Genomic DNA, 19,164 nt, shown 5'->3' on the forward strand with positions numbered 1-19,164 from the left:
CCTTTGTTTTTGGTAATGTGACTATAAGAAAATGAATTGATTAAAGTGAATTGCCAAGAAGAGTCAGTCCTTGCAGTGCAAACAAGGAGTGGACAGGGGCAATGAGGTATAACAGAGTTTATATATAATACCCAAGTATACATGCCTCTTTGTTTTGCATTTTGTTAAACATGGTATGGTTTTTTTATTACCTGTATGTGCTAGTGGGAAACTGTGAGGATAACAACAAAGAAGAGGCTTGATGAATGATAGAGAAAAAGCAGAGGAGGTACATCTAAGTTTACGAGCCTATGTTTGAGTTTACATGGCTCTACAATTAAGTTTACATGTTATGTAGGTTGTTTACACATTGTTTTTTTGCTCATGCAAGATTTAGGGAAGAAGCTAAAGGTAAGTGGTTGTTATTGTAAAGGCAACACACAAAAGAAGACAATGGAAGTGCAAGGCTTGAGGGTTGAGGGACGAAGGAAAAAGGGAACTGCAATGCTTGAGTGTTAAGGGATCAAGGAAAACGAGGTGTGAGTGAGCATACTCTCAATTTTTTTTTGGGTAAATACCTCCATATAGCATCATCTAAACATATTTTTTTCCTTCATGCACAAAGGTTATAGGTGACAAAGGAAGAGGAAAGTGAAGAGAACTTGGCATTTGGTGATTGATTATAATGTAACATTTTGCGTGCAGTTAAGGTATGTTACTTTCATGTGATTTGATGTCCACCATGATGCATTGTGTTTGTCTGGGATTAGATGGTGTCTAGGTTTACAAGTGTCTACACACATGCTCAAGTTTACAAATCTAGGTTTACATGTTTATACATGTTGAGGTTCACAATTGTTTGTAGAATGGATAGTACTACATGCATATGTGGAGCATCCAATCATCTTGGATAACAAGACTTAAGGGTCTATCCCGCTCATCTAAGGCATTAGGGTTGTAGGGCAAATAAAATATCTCAATGTCGAATGCTCCTTTTGAGATGCTCATCCTTGCAACATAGCAACATGTGCCACTATCCAAAAAAGTCCTCCATCGCTTGGCTGTCACTAAAGTCATCACCCTCCTTTGGTGGATCATCTTTGTCCATGTCGAAACCACCATGAATGTAATCTATATCTAAAAAACTATCATTCTCTAGCATCTCAGATAAAGGCACTATCCACTCCGATATGGTTTCTTGCGAAGGTTGTTCGTTCAAACCGGTAGTATGGGAAGCTCCTTGTATCCATACCTCCCCATTTAACTGCATCCTTAACCTTGTTGATTGCACATAGTTACCCTCTTGTGCAAAATTGCCCCCTCAATTCCAAAAGTGATGAGCCAACTTAGCTTGAGGCCTTCAGCCATGCAAGGCATCATCTAGATCATACACACCATGTATTGCTTTGGCTAGGCATGCCCTTCCCTACTCGTCATCAGCGTGCAACAACATAATTGCATGCAGGTAGCTTCGCATCACCTTGCAACAGGGGGCCTCTCAGAAGTCTCACGCAATTGCTTTCACCCACACTATTTTTTGAAATATGTTGTGAAGCCCACATGCTTTGCTATGGTTTCCAATATTCTATATTGCTTTCTTTTCCATTTCGGGTGACACAAGATATATCACATGTACAGTTGAGAAGGTTAACGACGGTTGTGCTTTTAGTAGGCTTGCTAATGGGCTCACTTTTCAGAGAGGGTATGAACTGCTTCTATCCAATGAGAAGTTTGATGGGGCTGGAAGAGGGTGTTTTTGTTGCTGTAACTCTAGTATCCAGTGCTTGTGGATGTGCAAGAGGGTGCATCTAATCCCACCATTTATAAAAGCCGAAAGAGGTTGGCCTTGTAGGAACTGAAAGTATCCTGTGGTGCTACCGTCGCGACATTGTGGAGATTGGGAACGAGATAAGGTTCTATTTTATTATTGAAGAAAGAGGACCTTGGGCTTTAGCCTTAAAAACTGGAAGGATTTTCCCTTCATATATTCCAGCATGCCTACTGTGTAAACATGGCACATCCACCGCTATTTGTGAGAGTATGGCAGTCATCACCATTTGTCAATATTGCATGGAGCTTGAGGGCTTCCATTACGCAACAAAGAGATAGAAGGGACATTTATCGAAATTTGAGGAGATGTTTACAACACAAAGGAAGGGGGGGGGGGGGCTGTTTTCTCTTTAATTTCTGAACTTAAACCTAGTCCATTTTTCTAAAACATTTCCGCATGACTTACGAGGTTTCAAAGATGAAGAGCTCATGGGTTCAAAGTTGGAAGTAAGATTAACCAAAAAGAGAGAGACACAAGACATACAACATGTAGCACCCCAATCTCATCAAACCAACTTCTTTTGAGAACCTGCAATGTTTGAGCTCTGAATACTGTCCTACTAACAGCCTTGTTTCTCCCTTTAAGCTGAATGAGACCTTCATTCAATTCCTAGCCTTCTTTAAAATCACACCAGACAAAGTTGAGTCAACTACCATGCTATGTTCACTATGCCACATTTTTCACAAGCAAGCACTCAAATAATTGGAATCAATGCAAGAAACAAAAGATGGCCTTTTAACCTTGGTGATGATCTATTACAAGAATAAGGTAAACTCTTAAACTACGAAATGAAAGAGACCCTTGTCCAAAAAGGGAGCAAATCTGTTGTCTTAACTTTATGTAATGTGGATTTAAGCTTGGATTTGATAAGGACACAAGAAGTGAGGAAATGATGCATTTTTCTTCTTAACGTGTACCAAAATTGAAGGTATTTGATTCAGGATGCATGTCCAAATTAATCCCATTCATACTGTCCTTTGAATTGAGTCTCCATACTAGAGTTTACAGTAGGTAAAACATACTCTCCTTTTCCTAATCTGCAATGCTTTTGTGATCAACGCACAACCTTCAGTTGTCCTCCATGCGTTGTCCCTCAATGTTTTCCAAAACAGCACCAGGAAAATATTCAGAACCTCTGACATGAACCGTATAGCAAGCTGTTTGCCATGCATAAAACACAGATTTAGCACTGCATGCTTGTGCACACACACAAAGAGAGAGAAATGAAATGAAATGTTATATTAACGTCTCCAAAAGGCCAAAGTGACCTATGAGACCAGAATACAATGTGGTGGATCTGATACAAAGTCAGAGTAACAAAATAACAACAATACAAAACAAAGATATATACTCTGGGGTCCTAGACTGGTCGATGTGAACTAAGCAAAAGCAAAATGGGCGGCTTGCTGGGATAGCTGAATCACAGGAGATCTAGCATCGGTCGTTGGCGGATCTCATCAATCTCCTCCATGGTTAGTAGTCTAACCGGGCGTCGTGCATGCCTGGCCAGAGTGCTCCGAATCTTCTGACGTAGCCTCCGTCGATGCTATGTGGTCCTCCGCAGTCGTGGGCGCTTGGATTTCCCTAGCTCACTCGCTCGGTCGATCAGTGTGCCTCTGGTGTGAGACAAGAGGGAGCTCTGCTGTGGGAGTGGGTCCTGCGGCTGTCTCGTGTCTACTCTGAAGAAGTCTGTGATCCGTCTTTGAGACTGGCTAGCCTCGCCACTCATGAGGCTATCTCTGTGTCTGCGCAGCTCGAGCAAGAACAAATCCAGGCATCTCTGATCCTCGTATCCCATGACTCCTGAGAGTGGTCCAAAACCCTCTCTGAACAGGCAATGGAAGCGGCCTCGTATCTCGTAGTAGACGGGGCAGCGGCATGTGTAGTGCAACTCTGTCTCAAGATCCATGTCACACAAGGGGCATGTCCTGGCCTCTGCTGGTACTCCGCTGTATCTCCCAGTCTCAATCTGTAGCTGGTGAGAAGATGTGCATAACTGGCCAATAGCACATCGTATTCCATGAGACAAGTGGGTGTCCGTGTATTTGGGTCTCGTCACAAAACCATCCTCCGTAAGCTGGAGAAGATGGTCTCTGTAGAAAGCCATCTTCGTGCCCAATTCCTGTGCTGGCTATATCCATGTCCTCCTGGTGTCTAGCTGGCTCAGGTCCTAGTGGATGAGCTTGGTGATCTCTGACTGTGTAAGAGTGAGAGATGGTGCATCCAATGAGTACTGGAATGGTGGCAGCCTGTCTATGCTGAACCCATGCGCCTGAAACCATGATGCCATCTCCCCATACCAGCATGTTGTATCTCTTTGCATGGCTAACTATCGAGAGGACTCAAGTGCAATGCGAGCATATCTGTCTCTAGGAAGTTCCCATGTGCGGTTTATGAAGGAGACTGATCTGGTGAGCGCCTCAACCACTAGTGGGGGGGCAGCTAGCTCTGCTCGGATAATGGCCCGTGGTACTGATGCCTTGGCTCTAATGAGCCGCGAGATCATAGAGACGAGAGGTTTCTCCATGTTCCCCCATCCATCAGTGCGACCCGGTCTCCCGTGGTGATCCAATGAAGGTCCCCATATCTCAGCTCCATAGAGCAATGCGGAAGCCACCAAAGTGTCAAAGAGCCAGAGCTTCGTCCGGGGCTCCTGAAACTGCACCTGCGAACACATCCTCTCCAATCTACCCAATGCTGCGTGGGCTCTAGTCAGTCTGGTCTCTGCTGCTCTTCTGAGTGAGAATGCAGGTCCACTAAAAACCACTCCAAGGTAAGTGTAAGCATCTGTGTACTCCACAGTCTCCTGGCCGTATGTGAATGTACGTGCTGACCTCCTGATCCATTGTGGGGTGGTATTAAACACCATAACCTTGGTTTTACCAAGGTTGACAGACAGACCACTTTCATGGGCAAACCTATGCAAAGCATCCAATTGACGTTGCATTCCCTCTGGAGATTCGGAGATCAACACAATATCATCAGCATATAACAAAGTGGAATCCATGTCCCTGCCAACTGTGCACCTCTATCACCATCGCTCTCAATGTACTCAGAAAACCTCATCCACATACATACCGAAAAGAGTAGGGGAGAGCGGGCAGCCCTGCTTCACCCCAATAGTGGAGTGAACCAATGTAGAAAGTCCCTCAGGGGTGCGTACATGCCCTACTACTGATCTGTACAATGCCATGATCCTCCGAATGAGCTCTGTGGGTACTCCCATCTCCTGTAATCTGCGCATCAATCTAGCTCTGGGTACTGTGTCAAAAGTTTGGTGGAAGTCCACAAAGCTACAATAGATCCGTCTCCCATGAGATCTGCCCTCCTCGAAGATGGCCCTGAGTGTCAAGATATGGTCAAGAGTAGAGAAGCCTCTCCTGAACCCTACCTGCCCAACTGCACGCACTTCTTCCCTCTCTGCCCATCTACTCAACTGTTGCTCAAGAATGGATGCATACAACCGTGCCAGTGTGTGTCCAATCATGATAGTGCAATAATTCCCAGGCTCCATGGGTCTCCTGACTTGAAGATAGGTACAATTGTAGATAGGCTCCAAGTGTCCGGTAGCCCCTCACACATGGCACGGTTGAACATAACTGCTAGAAGCTCTGCTAGTAGGTCTTTGGCATGCATGAAATGCTCAGCGACTAAGCCATCATGATCATATGCTCTCCCAACCCTCATCCTGTAATGGCTTTCTTCACCTTCTCAGCGGTGAAAAAAGCACATGTGTGTGGGCATGGATCGGGGGGGGGGGGGGGTTGGGGAGAGGCGGCTGTCCAGGTACTGTGTACAAAGATGATGTGTACTGACCCCAAGTCTCTGTGGAGGTAATAGCAGGGGGGGGGGACTGCTCATAAAAGAGCCGCCACGCCTCACGCGAGTCCTGACTCAAGAATAGCTGGTATAGATCCTGCTCAAGTTGAGCCAAAAAAGCCCTCTTCTTCCGCCGCACCAGGCGTCGGAAGTCAATCTGTGACTATCTGTGAATGACGTCCCCCAAAAGCACCTCCCTCTGACGTCTAGCTCTAGTTTGGCGGCACTCCTCATTGTACCAGCTGTTCTGAGGCATGCTCCCTGATTGGCGTCTCTGCTCAGGTTGGGTGTGTGGGTATGCCTCTACTGCTGTATCATGTAATGTCTGTGTCAGTATAGTAGTTAGCTCCTCCAGAGGTCGCCCCGGTTCCTCAGTGCATAGGTGTCTGTAGATCCCGTCTATGTATACAGAATCCATCTCCCGTGTGAAGGTGTAGCGAGTAGGGCCTGCTACCCGTGGCCTGCGTGCTACACTGAACTAGAAGGAGATGGTCATCGACACAAGAGCATAATCCAATGCCACCCCGACTGGTCTGGGCCCAATTGTAAGATCCTAGATACTAGAGATGAGATTCGGATGTGCCATGACATAGTCCACTGTGCTGGCTCCATGTCTGTGTGGGAAGCATGTAAAACCTCGCGCAGCAGGAAATCTCTGTAGGCCATTCAAGATGGCCAATCCATGTGCGGTGCCCATGTCTATCAGGTGTCGCCCATACTCAGTATATTCCACATCGTGTGATAGTCTGGACAGGCCCGTCTCTACAACATCTAGCTCTCTCAACATCTCCTCTGAAGTATCATAAAACATTGTCTGGTGATGGGCGGTCCTAGCATTAAAGTCCCCTAGAATGATAATGTCACCATCTCTAGAGAACTCCCATATGTCATCATCCAAAATCGAAAAAGGGGACTGTCCTCTGGGTGATGCATAGACTGATGTACTCGGGGGAAAGTAGCAAATAGCAATGTAAAGATATCTGTCTATCTCTGCTTTCAATCTCACCCACATGTACCTAGCCTGCTCATCCCTACGGGCTATATGTATCAATGGCTGTAGATCCTCTCTAAATAACATTGCCACTCTCCCCGAGCCCCGTCCTCTCTGCTCTGAGCGTGTCTCCTATCTGTAAGCTGTCTCCCACCTGTATCCACTGATGTGAGGCATGGATCGCCTAGGGGCCTGGTGTGTCTCAAAGTAAAAGATGATGTCTCTTCCAGTAAAACTATCCTCAAAAGCACCCACATCAAGACGTATAGATCCATTACAGTTCCAGGCAGCCACTTTGAGTGTGGTCCCATAAGTCTCGCACCGTCATGTGGAGCGTCGCTCTAGTATTACCACTCTTCCATCTCGGTAAAAAGGCAATCTTGCCTTTTCCCCTTGCCGCTCTAATCTCCGGCATGACTTCCTGCATATGAGCGATCTGCGAGAGGGTAAGATCATCCCCGAGAAAGATGCCCGTCTCTTTAAGAGTTGGTCTGTCACAAACAGGAGCGCATCACAATATAAAATACATTCGGATAAATAGGATTTATCACTTATTACTGAAGCCAGAGGATATAGAGAGAAATAAATAGAGAGAGAGATAGAGAGTGAGAAGATCGACATAGTAGTGGGGACCAGAAGATGGGCTGGTCCCCCCGTAATAGTATCTTTATTACTGAGGAGAAGTCTATACAAGCACTTGAACCGAACGTATTACCACGTTCGTTCTAGAATAAGACTTGATGGTTCTCGGAAGCCTCAGCTTCCGATTCCTAGGGCAAAACCCTATTCCAAGGAACTTCCGTTCCTTATTCCAATTCCTCGAGAATCAAGGTTCTCGCCTCTGGATCTCACCTTCCAGACTCAGGGCATGGCATCCCTGCAACTCTTTTCCAATTCTCTTTCCAGAGTCCTCTTCCTGCAGAACAACTCTGCTTTCTTGGACACGAAGTCCTTACTTGGGAATCCCAACTTTCGGATCACAACTTGAGAGACTACCTCTCTCCGATCCGTGGATCTACTTCCCAAACTCGGGTACGAAACCCTTGGGCTGATCTGGCTCTAGTTCCTCAGAGCGCTTTTCTCCTGCAGAGGCTCATACCTTCCTCTGCTCCTACTCCCTCACTAAGAGGAAGTACACCTGCAAACAAATACTCAGAGTTCATAACATGAAAATCGTTACCTTCAAAGTCTCGACGCTCGAAACGCAACTCCGTTCTCGAAAAGTAATTCCCCGGAAGAGATCTCTCCATAGAAAATCCTCTCTTCCAATCCTACACACAAAAGAGGTGTGTTCTCGGGTTCCTTCTCGTAAATCAGCCCCGTCTACGACGTTTATGGGCTGAAAACAGAGAAAACCAGCAACTTCTCGCGATGGAAACACGCTCCGCAGGCACTTCTTCGCGAGGGAACTCGCGCACTAGGTCTTGGCGACATCTGGTACACTTGGGGCAGCCATGGGCATCACCGGCAACGTCTTCTTTACGGCTGAAATCTGCAGCAGCATCTCCTCCTTGCAAAGATTGGTCTTCTCCTCTGAGTGAGGGCATGTAATGCTTTTATAGCTCCTAGCCACGGGCACGAATAGCTGCTCACGTAGAGATCGCGGCCGTTTTTATATTTTTATATATATATATATATATATATATATATATATATATATATATATATATATATATATATATATATTATTATTATTATTATTTTATTTTTTTTAAAAGGTTCTGCCAGAAAAAGAGAGAGAGAAAACGCTGGCTGATCTGTTGCCTTATTTATCAGATGGCTGCCCACTTCTTAAGTGGGCGGCCGGCGTATTTTAAAAATAGTCTAAACCTGCCCAAAAACTCAATAAAACCTTATAAGTTAAAAACAATGCTTTCACAATACTTCCCAGGCGTCCCTGGATGCAATCACGTGCACAGTTGCAATGCAGACATAGACTTCCTCGCGGGAAAGCATCTGCTTTCCCGAAAAGCAATCCCGCTTTCTCAGAAAGCATCTGTTTTTCCTCAAAGTTTCCTTTGAACCCATCTTCATTCAAGTGCTTGCTTTTTCCTTGTGCACAATTCTAACACAGTTCGGAATTTCCTCTCGACTAAGGATATCCCCTTTCCGATGCACCCGTCACCCACCTTGTGACGCATCAGGAATACCCATCACCTAGTCCTTCCTACCGAACTTACGGTACAATCTCCTTCGCGATGCTCTATGTCACCCATCCTATGAGGCATTAGAGATGTCCGTTCCCGGATGGTCGGATACTTCTTTTCGATGCTCCCTATCACCCATCCGATGTGACGCATCAGAAGTACCCGTTCCTTGTGGCCTTACAAATATTCCCATTCACAATTCTCCCGTCATTACTTTGAACGACGCACTAGGAATACTGTGTACTCGGATGTCTCCAGTGAGAAAAACCCTCTCACTTAAAATTCCAATAATTCATTTATAATTATTTTTCCTGTTGTTCCAAGCGAGAAAACCCTCTCACTTATAAATCCAATAATTCATTTAGAATTATTTTCTTGTCAAATAAAGCCAGTTTAGCAACATCCCTCTCACTTATAAACAGTTGTCCTCAATTGTGGAGGTCCAACTGAACTGCCCGGGTAGAAACCGGAAAGATTCCAAATCTTGCTCAATGGTGAGGTGAGCTGGTCCTTTCTCAAAAGAGAACTTAAAAATTAAATTAAACAGAAATTCAAAAATTCAATAATTCAATACTTACCTTACCGGTTCATGTCCTTCCTCTAGTACCTCGAGGATATCCTTCACCAATCATCAAACTTACGAGCCATATAAGAACTCGTCATTCGCGTCTTTCCAGCAGATAGGAAGTTTCCTCATCCGAGAATCTGTTAACTCAATTCCACCTTCTCAATCCCGAGAAGCATAATCCTCATAGAAATCAATCTAGGTATCTGTCCTTGCGCATAATCCTGCGTTGTTAGTCCAGAGGATATTAAACCTCTTGTGTCCTCCCACATAGGGAATGCCCAAATCATAAGAGTATTAATCTCGATATCTTCCTTCACAAACAAAATCTGCGATCACCTTAAAGAAGGTTCTTGTTTCGGGCCGTCGCTCAACGTAGGCGAATGGTTCCAATCCGAAGATTCCTTGTGCACGGCGGCACTTCCTTCCAATCTTTTCCTCCTGCAAGTTATTATCACCAACAGTGTTTTCCTGACGCCCATTAGCGTCTCTTCCTTGCAGAGGCCATCCTTGTAAGTATCTAGGACTCCTCGCAAAATCTTAGACAGATAAAATTCTAGCCATATCATTCTGTGAGCATAAGTTCAAACTCGGCTCACTTAAGGGCGAACACGCTTTAGATCTCAATGATGTTCTCCCATATGTGGTTAAGGTAATTCTTACCATTTTTAAAACGGTTGGCGAATTTTACTAAAAACGAACATAATAGTTCGAATTTATTCCAGCAGCGTGTAAATGCTACTTGACCTACTCATGGAGAAACATATACCGCAACCAAAAGTTGCTACTGTAATGGTAAAAGCACATAGCGTACTCAATGATCAACGACCATCAGAAAACCTCTTCTCCTTAGAGAAACTCAAATTCCTTGTACCGAACACATCTCAAATAGAGATTCTCGTGTCGGAATATCCTTGCGCACAAAAAGGCGCTCAAGAGAGTATAACAAACTCCCGTCGAGATCCTGAAAAGGAAGTTGGTTCATCTCATTCCATTCAGCAGAAAAGAATTCGATTCGTAAATGACCCACCTTAGCATAGGTCTGCATCTTCGTGTGTTATCCATGTACTCAAAAGTGTACATAATTCTTAAGCTGTGTTAAAGTTTCGGTGAACTTGGGAAATTACCTTCCCTTCGTGAGATCCTTAGAGCGAAGACGCTCAACTTGATGATCACTTGGCTCGATCTTAGAGCAAAACCCGCTCATCAAATAATCTAGGATTTTAATCCTTGGATTCCTCGAGCACAGGCCATAGTCGTCACTTGTTCCTTCCCTCGTAAAGAGAGTATTCCTTCACTTGTGCGAAAAGCACTACCATGTCTTCCCTTACCGGGTAGGGGGTGTGGGCTTAAAGAGTATTCAAGCTTGATGAAAGCTTTTCTTTGTTGGAAAGCTCAGAATGGTTACTTCAGAATTTCCTACCCACAATAGCAAGTAATTTGTTGGAGAACTACCGGATACCATATCAATCATGGACCTTCCGGATGGTTAAGCAAAGCAGTTCATCGTATAAAACAATGTTCTAACTCAACCTTACTCTCATAAACACTCGAGAGTGATTGTTTTGGTTAGATACGTGCATATCTCGTGCATAAAAGCAATACGCAGTTGATGAGTTTCTCAAAGATTTAACTTTGATCAAAGACCTGTCCTCTCACTTAGAGTTTGAGGGTCTTCTATTCAAGCATTCAGGAGTTAGATTGAATTCCCTTACTCCAAACTTTCTCCGGATAGCAATGTATCCTTCGAGGAGAGGTAACAAAAATTCGTTGTTTCTGTGTTCAATGGTTCCCGTCCCACTATGGGGATTAGATTCTATGTACACTGAGGTGTACACTTCAGCTTGTACTGCTGACTCCACCATCTGCTACAAAGTATCCTGCAGATGCGTCTACAAAATTCGGGCAAAAGTCCTTCGTTGAATTTCTTCATCTTTCCTTCCTCAGAGAGGGTCAAGAGTGGAGCTACCTTGGCAAGAGTGAACGACTACTTGCTTGGACTCGCTCGTATTTCTATTGGGCAAACCGATCCCAATCTTCTTGGATGCCTTCCTCAAAGCGTAGAGGAAAAAAATTTGTCGGAAAATTCAGCCTTGAATTGAATCCAAGTCTTGTTGTAAGTTCCTTGCAGAGCTTTGGTATACCACCAAGTACTTGCAATCCCCTTGAGGTGTTTGGTCACATGCCTCATCTTCGACGCTTTTTTTTTCAGAAATTGCCGTTTACAAAGGCAACTTCAAACTTGTCGAATCAAAGCGGTAGCTTTCGGGGCATCTTCCCTTCCGTCAAAAGTATCAAACTTGACTGGAAGTGTTCCTAGGTCTAGAGACCTTCTTCATATCCTTCCCGAAATGGCGGGATTTCATGGCTATAGTTCAAGATTGACGTTCATGGATATTTTTTGGATTCTAAAGGATCTCGAGCATTCCGCTCCTTGGATTCTCTAGGTTCTTGAGCATCAAGCTCTTGTCGCCTTCTCAGAGAATCCCAAGTCTTGTGTCGACTTCTTGCAGAGAGAATTTTTTTTTTTTCCAACTCTGCGAGTTTTTCCTTGCAGGACTCAGGGTTCCGCCTGCTTACTTCTCTCTTCGCTTGTCATGGCTTCTTCCCGTATCTTCCCAGAGTCGTCCTCCTTTACAGAGAAAGAGAGGAGACCATGCTCTGATACCACTGTCACAAACGGGAGCGCATCACAATATAAAATACATTCGGATAAATAGGATTTATCACTTATTACTGAAGCCAGAGGATATAGAGAGAAATAAATAGAGAGAGAGATAGAGAGTGAGAAGATCCACACAGTACCGGGGACCAGAAGATGGGCTGGTCCCCCCGTAATAGTATCTTTATTACTGAGGAGAAGTCTATACAAGCACTTGAACCAAACGTATTACCACGTTCGTTCTAGAATAAGACTTGATGGTTCTCGGAAGCCTCAGCTTCCGATTCCTAGGGCAAAACCCTATTCCAAGGAACTTCCGTTTCTTATTCCAATTCCTCGAGAATCAAGGTTCTCGCCTCTGGATCTCACCTTCCAGACTCAGGGCATGGCATCCCTGCAACTCTTTTCCAATTCTCTTTCCAGAGTCCTCTTCCCGCAGAACAAATCTCCTTTCCAGGACACGAAGTCCTTACTTGGGAATCCCAACTTCCGGATCACAACTTGAGAGACTACCTCTCTCCGATCCGTGGATCTACTTCCCAAACTCGCATACGAAACCCTTGGGCTGATCTGGCTCTAGTTCCTCAGAGCGCTTTTCTCCTACAGAGGCTCATACCTTCCTCTGCTCCTACTCCCTCACTAAGAGGAAGTACACCTGCAAACAAATACTCAGAGTTCATAACATGAAAATCGTTACCTTCAAAGTCTCGCGCTCGAAACGCAACTCCGTTCTCGAAAAGCAATTCCCCGGAAGAGATCTCTCCATAGAAAATCCTCTCTTCCAATCCTACACACAAAAGAGGTGTGTTCTCGGGTTCCTTCTCGTAAATCAGCCCTGTCTACGACGTTTATGAGCTGAAAACAGAGAAAACCAGCAACTTCTCGCGATGGAAACACGCTCCGCAGGCACTTCTTCGCGAGGGAGCTCGCGCACTGGGCTTGGCGACATCTCGTACACTTGGGGCAGCCATGGGCATCACCGGCAACGTCTTCTTTACGGCTGAAATCTGTAGCAGCATCTCCTCCTTGCAAAGATTGGTCTTCTCTTCTGAGTGAGGGCATGTGATGCTTTTATAGTTCCTAGCCACGGGCACGAATAGCTGCTCGCGTAGAGATCGCGGCCGTTTTTTTTTTTATAAGGTTCTGCCAGAAAAAGAGAGAGAGAAAACGTTGGCTGATCTGTTGCCTTATTTATCAGATGGCTGCCCAATTATTAAGTGGGTGGCCGACGTATTTTAAAAATAGTCTAAACCTGCCCAAAAACTCAATAAAACCTTATAAGTTAAAAACAATGCTTTCACAGCACTTCCCAGGCGTCCCTGGATGCAATCACATGCACAGTTGCAATGCAGATCTAGACTTTCTCGCGGGAAAGCATCTGCTTTCCCGAAAAGCAATCCCGCTTTCTCAAAAAGCATCTGTTTTTCCTCAAAGTTTCTTTGAACCCATCTTCATTCAAGTGCTTGCTTTTTCCTTGTGCACAATTCTAACACAGTTCGGAATTTCCTCTCGACTATGGATATCCCCTTTCCGATGCACCCGTCACCCACCTTGTGACGCACCAGGAATACCCATCACCTAGTCCTTCCTACCGAACTTACGGTACAATCTCCTTCGCGATGCTCTATGTCACCCATCCTATGACGCATCAGAGATGTCCGTTCCCGGATGGTCGGATACTTCTTTTCGATGCTCCCTGTCACCCATCCGATGTGACGCATCAGAAGTACCCGTTCCTTGTGGCCTTACAAATATTCCCATTCACAATGCTCCCGTCATTACTTTGAACGACGCACTAGGAATACTCTGTACTCGGATGTCTCCAGTGAGAAAAACCCTCTCACTTAAAATTCCAATAATTCATTTAGAATTATTTTTCCTGTTGTTCCAAGCAAGAAAACCCTCTCACTTATAAATCCAATAATTCATTTAGAATTATTTTCTTGTCAAATAAAGCCAGTTTGGCAACATGGTCTTTTCTACAAGAAGAACTTCCTCGCTTCCATGGAGGGAAAACGGAGGATGAGTGCTCTTTCTTTTGAGGTTTCCCCACTGCTTCCATTTTTCTTCATGTTGCCCACTCTCCAGGCTCTTGTGTGCGTCGGCTCATGAACCCCCATCAAGACCATGAGTTCTTTTACCTCTTCGTCCACATTGCCTTGTCTTTAAGACCGCAAATCCTCACATGTAAAGCGCGCACCCTTCTTCTTTCCTCCTCCTCTAGTGTCTAATTAATGATAGTGGGTGTGGATGTGGACGTTATCTCCTTGCCTTTTCCTTTCTTGGCCACCTTTATCCATTTCTCGGTTTCATCAGCCTTCTGTTGAGTTTTGGTAAGAACATCCACCCAAGAAGTCGTCATCTCTTTGTGTTTCTCTTCTCCCTCTTTGATGGCCCGCACTTGCTCCTTGATCGTGTTGATTTCTTCGATTACTGAGGGTTGCAGTTTGCCCTCTTCCAGTGTGTTTCTTGATCGTGCTTCGGCGAGATCTTTCTTGAGTGATGCAATTTCTTCATCCTGAGTCGTCACTCGGTCTTCCAGTGTATTTATCTTGCTCTCTTAGATCAACACGCGTCCTTCGAGCATTTTTATTGTGCCCAAGAGATTGTGGTTCATCTTGGTAATGGTCTCCGTCATTTCCGTCCGAAAAAGAGCCACTAAGCGCACGTGTGCATCCACACTAGCAGCGGGCGCGGTACCTGGGCGAGTGGGGGAACGCGAGGAGGTATCAGGGGAGGGGCAGCGCAAGGGCGTGGCAAGCCGAGGGCAGCACGTGGGCGGGGCTAGGCAGGTGGGGCAACTCGAGGGGCGCGTGCAGCTAGGGGAGGGCGTGGTAGGGGGTAGAGGGGGGGACGGCGCGTGGGGTAGGACAGGGCTGCAGAGGGCAAAAAGGTTTTAAAAAAAAAGAAAAGAAAAGAAAAGTTATTTAAGCGATAGAGAGCGCGATAGGGTTGAGAGAGAGAGCACGATAGACAAAAAGAAAAAAGAAAAGGAAGATAAAGCGCGATAGAGTACAGGCGAGAGCGAGAGAGAGAGAGAGAGAGAGAGAGAGAGAGAGAGAGAGAGAGAGAGAGAGAGAGAGAGAGAGAGAGAGAGAGAGAGAGAGAGAGAGAGAGAGAGAGAGAGAGAGAGAGAGAGAGAGAGGTAGCGGATGCGGGTGCGGGTGCACAGGGCAATGGGTGAGAGCGCGCGCACCGCGAACGCGGGGGGGGGCGAGAGAGAGAGAGAGAGAGAGAGAGAGAGAGAGAGAGAGAGAGAGAGAGAGAGAGAGAGAGAGAGAGAGAGAGAGAGAGAGAGAGAGAGAGAGAGAGAGAGAGAGAGAGAGAGAGAGAGAGAGAGAGAGAGAGAGAGAGAGAGAGAGAGAGAGAGACTCACCTGCGTGTGTTACTGCTCACCTGCACGGGGCGGGAGAGAGACGACCTGCGGGGCAACGCGAGGGGCGCAGATAGCTTGGGGGGGGGGGGGGGGCGCATTGTACTGTGGGGCGCGCGAGGGGTGCGGGTGCACAGGGCAGCGGGAGACGACCTAGAGAGAGAGAGAGAGAGAGAGAGAGAGAGAGAGAGAGAGAGAGAGAGAGAGAGAGAGAGAGAGAGAGAGAGAGAGAGAGAGAGAGAGAGAGAGAGAGAGAGAGAGAGAGAGAGAGAGAGAGAGAGAGAGAAAATGAAGGCCAAAATGACCTAAGAGACCAAACTGATACAATCCTTGTGGATCTAATCCAATGTCTGGGTAGAAAAATAAAATGAAGTAAAGTGAGACTAAACTCGTCAGACTGAAATCATCATCATCATCAATGCCCGAGGATGCCCCGCATCGAGCGTTGTCCAAGAAAGTATTGCATCGGTCACTGAAGCGCTTCATCAATGTCCGCCGCCTCTGTAAAAAGTCGTACTGGGCGTTTCCCATGTCGTGCTAGAATAGTCCCGATTCTCTGATGGAGCCTCCGTCGATGTCGTAGCCACCGTAGACGTGGACATCTAGCTCTCCCGAGCTCAGTGGCTCTATCCACTAATATACCTCTGGTAGCATTGGGCTCTGAAGTCTGTTGTGAAGCATGCTCATCTCGCTGCTAAGTCCCTGCTCTAAAGAAGTCAGCGATCTCCCTCTGTGAATGTCTTCCACTGCCTGGTCTCCTCAAGAGACTCTCCCTATGTCCTCTAGCAAAAACAACCTAAGGCATCTCTAATCTTGATATTGCATGACTCTAGCCAACGGTCCAAAGCCCTCTCTGAATAGACAGTGAAAGCGGCCTCGTATCTCTGCTGGTACTCTCCTACATCTGTCAATCTTAATCTCCAGTTGATGCGATGATGAGCGCATCTGGCCAATAGTACATCGTATCCCATAGGATAAATGAGTGTCCATATTGGCCGGTCTGATCACATATCCATCCTCTGCTAGTTGAAGAAGATGCTCTCTATAGAAAGCCGTCTTCGTACCCAACTCTGTATCGGCTGTATCCATGTGCTTCTGGTATCTAGTTGAATCAAATCTTGACGTATAAGTCTAATGATCTGTGTGTGTGTGTGTGTGTGTGGAGTCTTACCACGGCCCGAGCGAGATTTCTCGAGCGAACTAAAACCCGAGCGAATATCTAAATTGCATCTACCCATGTTGTGCTATGTTTACTCTTAATTTATCATTTCATTCCATGTATAAGTGAAAGGTTCTCAGATGTTGTCTGCCTTTGCAATGTCGCACAGCATTGGGCCTCACAAGAATTGTTGTTGCACATTGCAACGTGGCTCAACCTCAACATTGCAGAAGGTGTGGGATTCATATATAGGCAACACTACTACACTGTTTCTCTCTACTTATCATGCACGATTAGTGATATGATCTCCAGCTCCAGCAGGTGCCGGTTATGCAGTTGGACATCATTGCAATTATGGTAGTACTCAATGATGGCCTGAGTAAGTCTCTAGCGAGGATGGGTGTCATGGCCCGACTAAGGATGGTCGGTGTCAAAGTCTCCATCGAGTAACTCTAGTAGGCGTCCTTACATCACAAGTCAAGACGCACGCTAGACTTGAAGGTTGTGACACTCATTTTTCCTTTGAAGAGGCAATGACTTTCTTCTCTGGTGACGTCGACTCCTCAACTTCCTCCTTCACTTACTCACCCTTGACCTCCTTGTTGCCAACTTTTAGCCCCTCAAGAAATCCACCCGCCCCCTTGGGGCACCCGACATCTCCTTTTGAGCAGCCTCAAAAGCTTTTTTTAAATGCTTGAGCATTTTCCACACTCCCAAAGAAAATGCAAAACATTTCATCTTTCAACTCTCCTTCTGCAAAATCAGAGGCATGCCTGACCCAGGCCTTGTCACTGCCCTAATGTTCCTACAAGAAGCTTATAGAGGGAATGATTGTGTGATTTGCATAGATTTCATGACCAATCGAATGTTTTTGGTCTTCTTTTGATGGACTAGCTTCACCTGCCCCATACTTCTCTCTTTCCACTAGTTGCCATCCTTATCAAATTGGTATAGCTAATTGGCCTTTAGGTCAATGAGAACATCCTCATTCTCCTTGCCGGTATGTACTGACAGCAACGGCATCAAGCTTGATGATGTGGCACCTGTGTCTTCCTTCTCAGTTGCACGTCTTGCATCATCAACTTCCTCTGCAAGGGCATTTTCCACGGCTCTTTCTCTTCGCTCAGTGCTTAGCATCCATTTGGACTGAAGTGGGCTGAGAGTGAGAGAGAGAGAGAGAGAGAGAGAGAGAGAGAGAGAGAGAGAGAGAGAGAGAGAGAGAGAACAACCTACAACGAGGACGAACGAGCTCGCCGTTGTTAAGCTCGGCACCAAGTACTCTATAGCAAGGGCGAGAATCAAAGTTTGCCCTGCATCATTACTTGCTGTAAGAACGCATGTCGACGTCCGCACGACCCTCCAACAAGAGTAGGTATATTCAATTTTTTTGAGGTGTTGCATTTTGGCGAATGTGCTGCTGCGGTAGCTTAGAGAAAAAAAGGGCAAGGGGGGAAGGAGAGAGAGAGAGAGAGAGAGAGAGAGAGAGAGAGAGAGAGAGAGAGAGAGAGAGAGAGAGAGAGACTACGAGCCTTGAAACTAGAGTAGTAAAACTCCTTGCACTTAAAATCTACAGAGTCAAGTTCGCCTTGCATCAAAGTTTTGTTGGGAATGTTTGATTGACGATGACTTCCACCACGCGTAGCGGAAAATCCACATGTGCCCTAGGTGATTGCTTCTCTCGACCAATCATTGTCACACTGCATATTTTAATACTCACTACTCCAAGGACCGCGCGTCGGTGTGCGGCGCTTGCAGTAGTGAGTATTAAAATATGCATACAATAGAGAGTTAACGTCTAACAAGGGCCCTTGATGTGGACCAAAAACAATGAAATCTATTAAGTTTTTTGTTGGAGAGAGGATTTAATCCTCACTACTGCAAGGAGTCCGAGGGGGTTCTATTGGCAGTTCCTATATTATATTGTACACGAATCTTTCGAGATCCAAGATTCGAAACTATTTCACGCCTTGGCGCACGCAAAGCAGCAAAACCCACAATCAATAAGCACATTTGAACTTAATCGGATCTGCCCAAATATCTCAGCGCTAACCACCTCAGCCAGCCACTTTTAGAGATGTCTCTCCACACCTTTAATTTAATTAATAATTAATTTCAAACCCACGCCTCTGCTTCGGTCCACCCACCGGCTGCACGACTTCTGCTTTTCCTTTCTTCCCTTCGATCAGAATTGGCATCCACGCCAGATTCTTCTTATTTTTTGTATTTTTCCTAGTAGGTACCTACTGCAAGGACCGCGCGCCGGCGTGCGGTCGTAAAAAGTCTCTCAAAAACCGTTTTTTTCAAAAACTTGACAATATTGTGGCGTGCGTGTGTGCTCTTGGATGACTGGAGCTTCTTGGAGCCTGCCGCGGCGAGCTGTCCCCTGGAGCCTATTGAGACGATCTGCTCTTTGGAGCTATCCTTCAAGAACGTGGCCATGCTGATGTTTTTTCTTTGCAGGCATGGACACAAATATCAGAGAACTAGAGGCGGGATTATCAGGGCTGCAAGCAGCTGGGACTGGCCGAGTAAGAATTGAGAGGGGACTGGATTTCACAATTGCAAGACGCTGAAGAAGCCAGAGGTACCCGCTACAGGACGTGCTTCGCAATCTTGGTGTATGTTAAGGGGCAAGGGT

At 45.8% G+C, this 19,164-nt stretch overlaps 1 protein-coding gene across 2 annotated transcripts in view; it reads right to left on the reverse strand.

The window, feature by feature from the left end:
- Positions 1-2,522: 2,522 nt before the first annotated feature.
- Positions 2,523-19,164, reverse strand: part of LOC147439086 (Translin family protein) — a 137,662-nt gene continuing 121,020 nt past the window's right edge. For both annotated transcript variants that reach the window (XM_086484246.1, XM_086484247.1), the window contains exon 7: positions 2,523-2,967. In XM_086484246.1, coding sequence (XP_086340372.1) covers positions 2,879-2,967 — 89 coding nt within the window. In that variant the 3' untranslated portion in view covers positions 2,523-2,878. The remainder of the gene's footprint in view (positions 2,968-19,164) is intronic.

This window comes from Adiantum capillus-veneris, chromosome 16 (assembly GCF_014529385.1).
Source record: "Adiantum capillus-veneris isolate H3 chromosome 16, ASM1452938v2, whole genome shotgun sequence".
Taxonomy (NCBI): Eukaryota; Viridiplantae; Streptophyta; class Polypodiopsida; order Polypodiales; family Pteridaceae; genus Adiantum; species Adiantum capillus-veneris.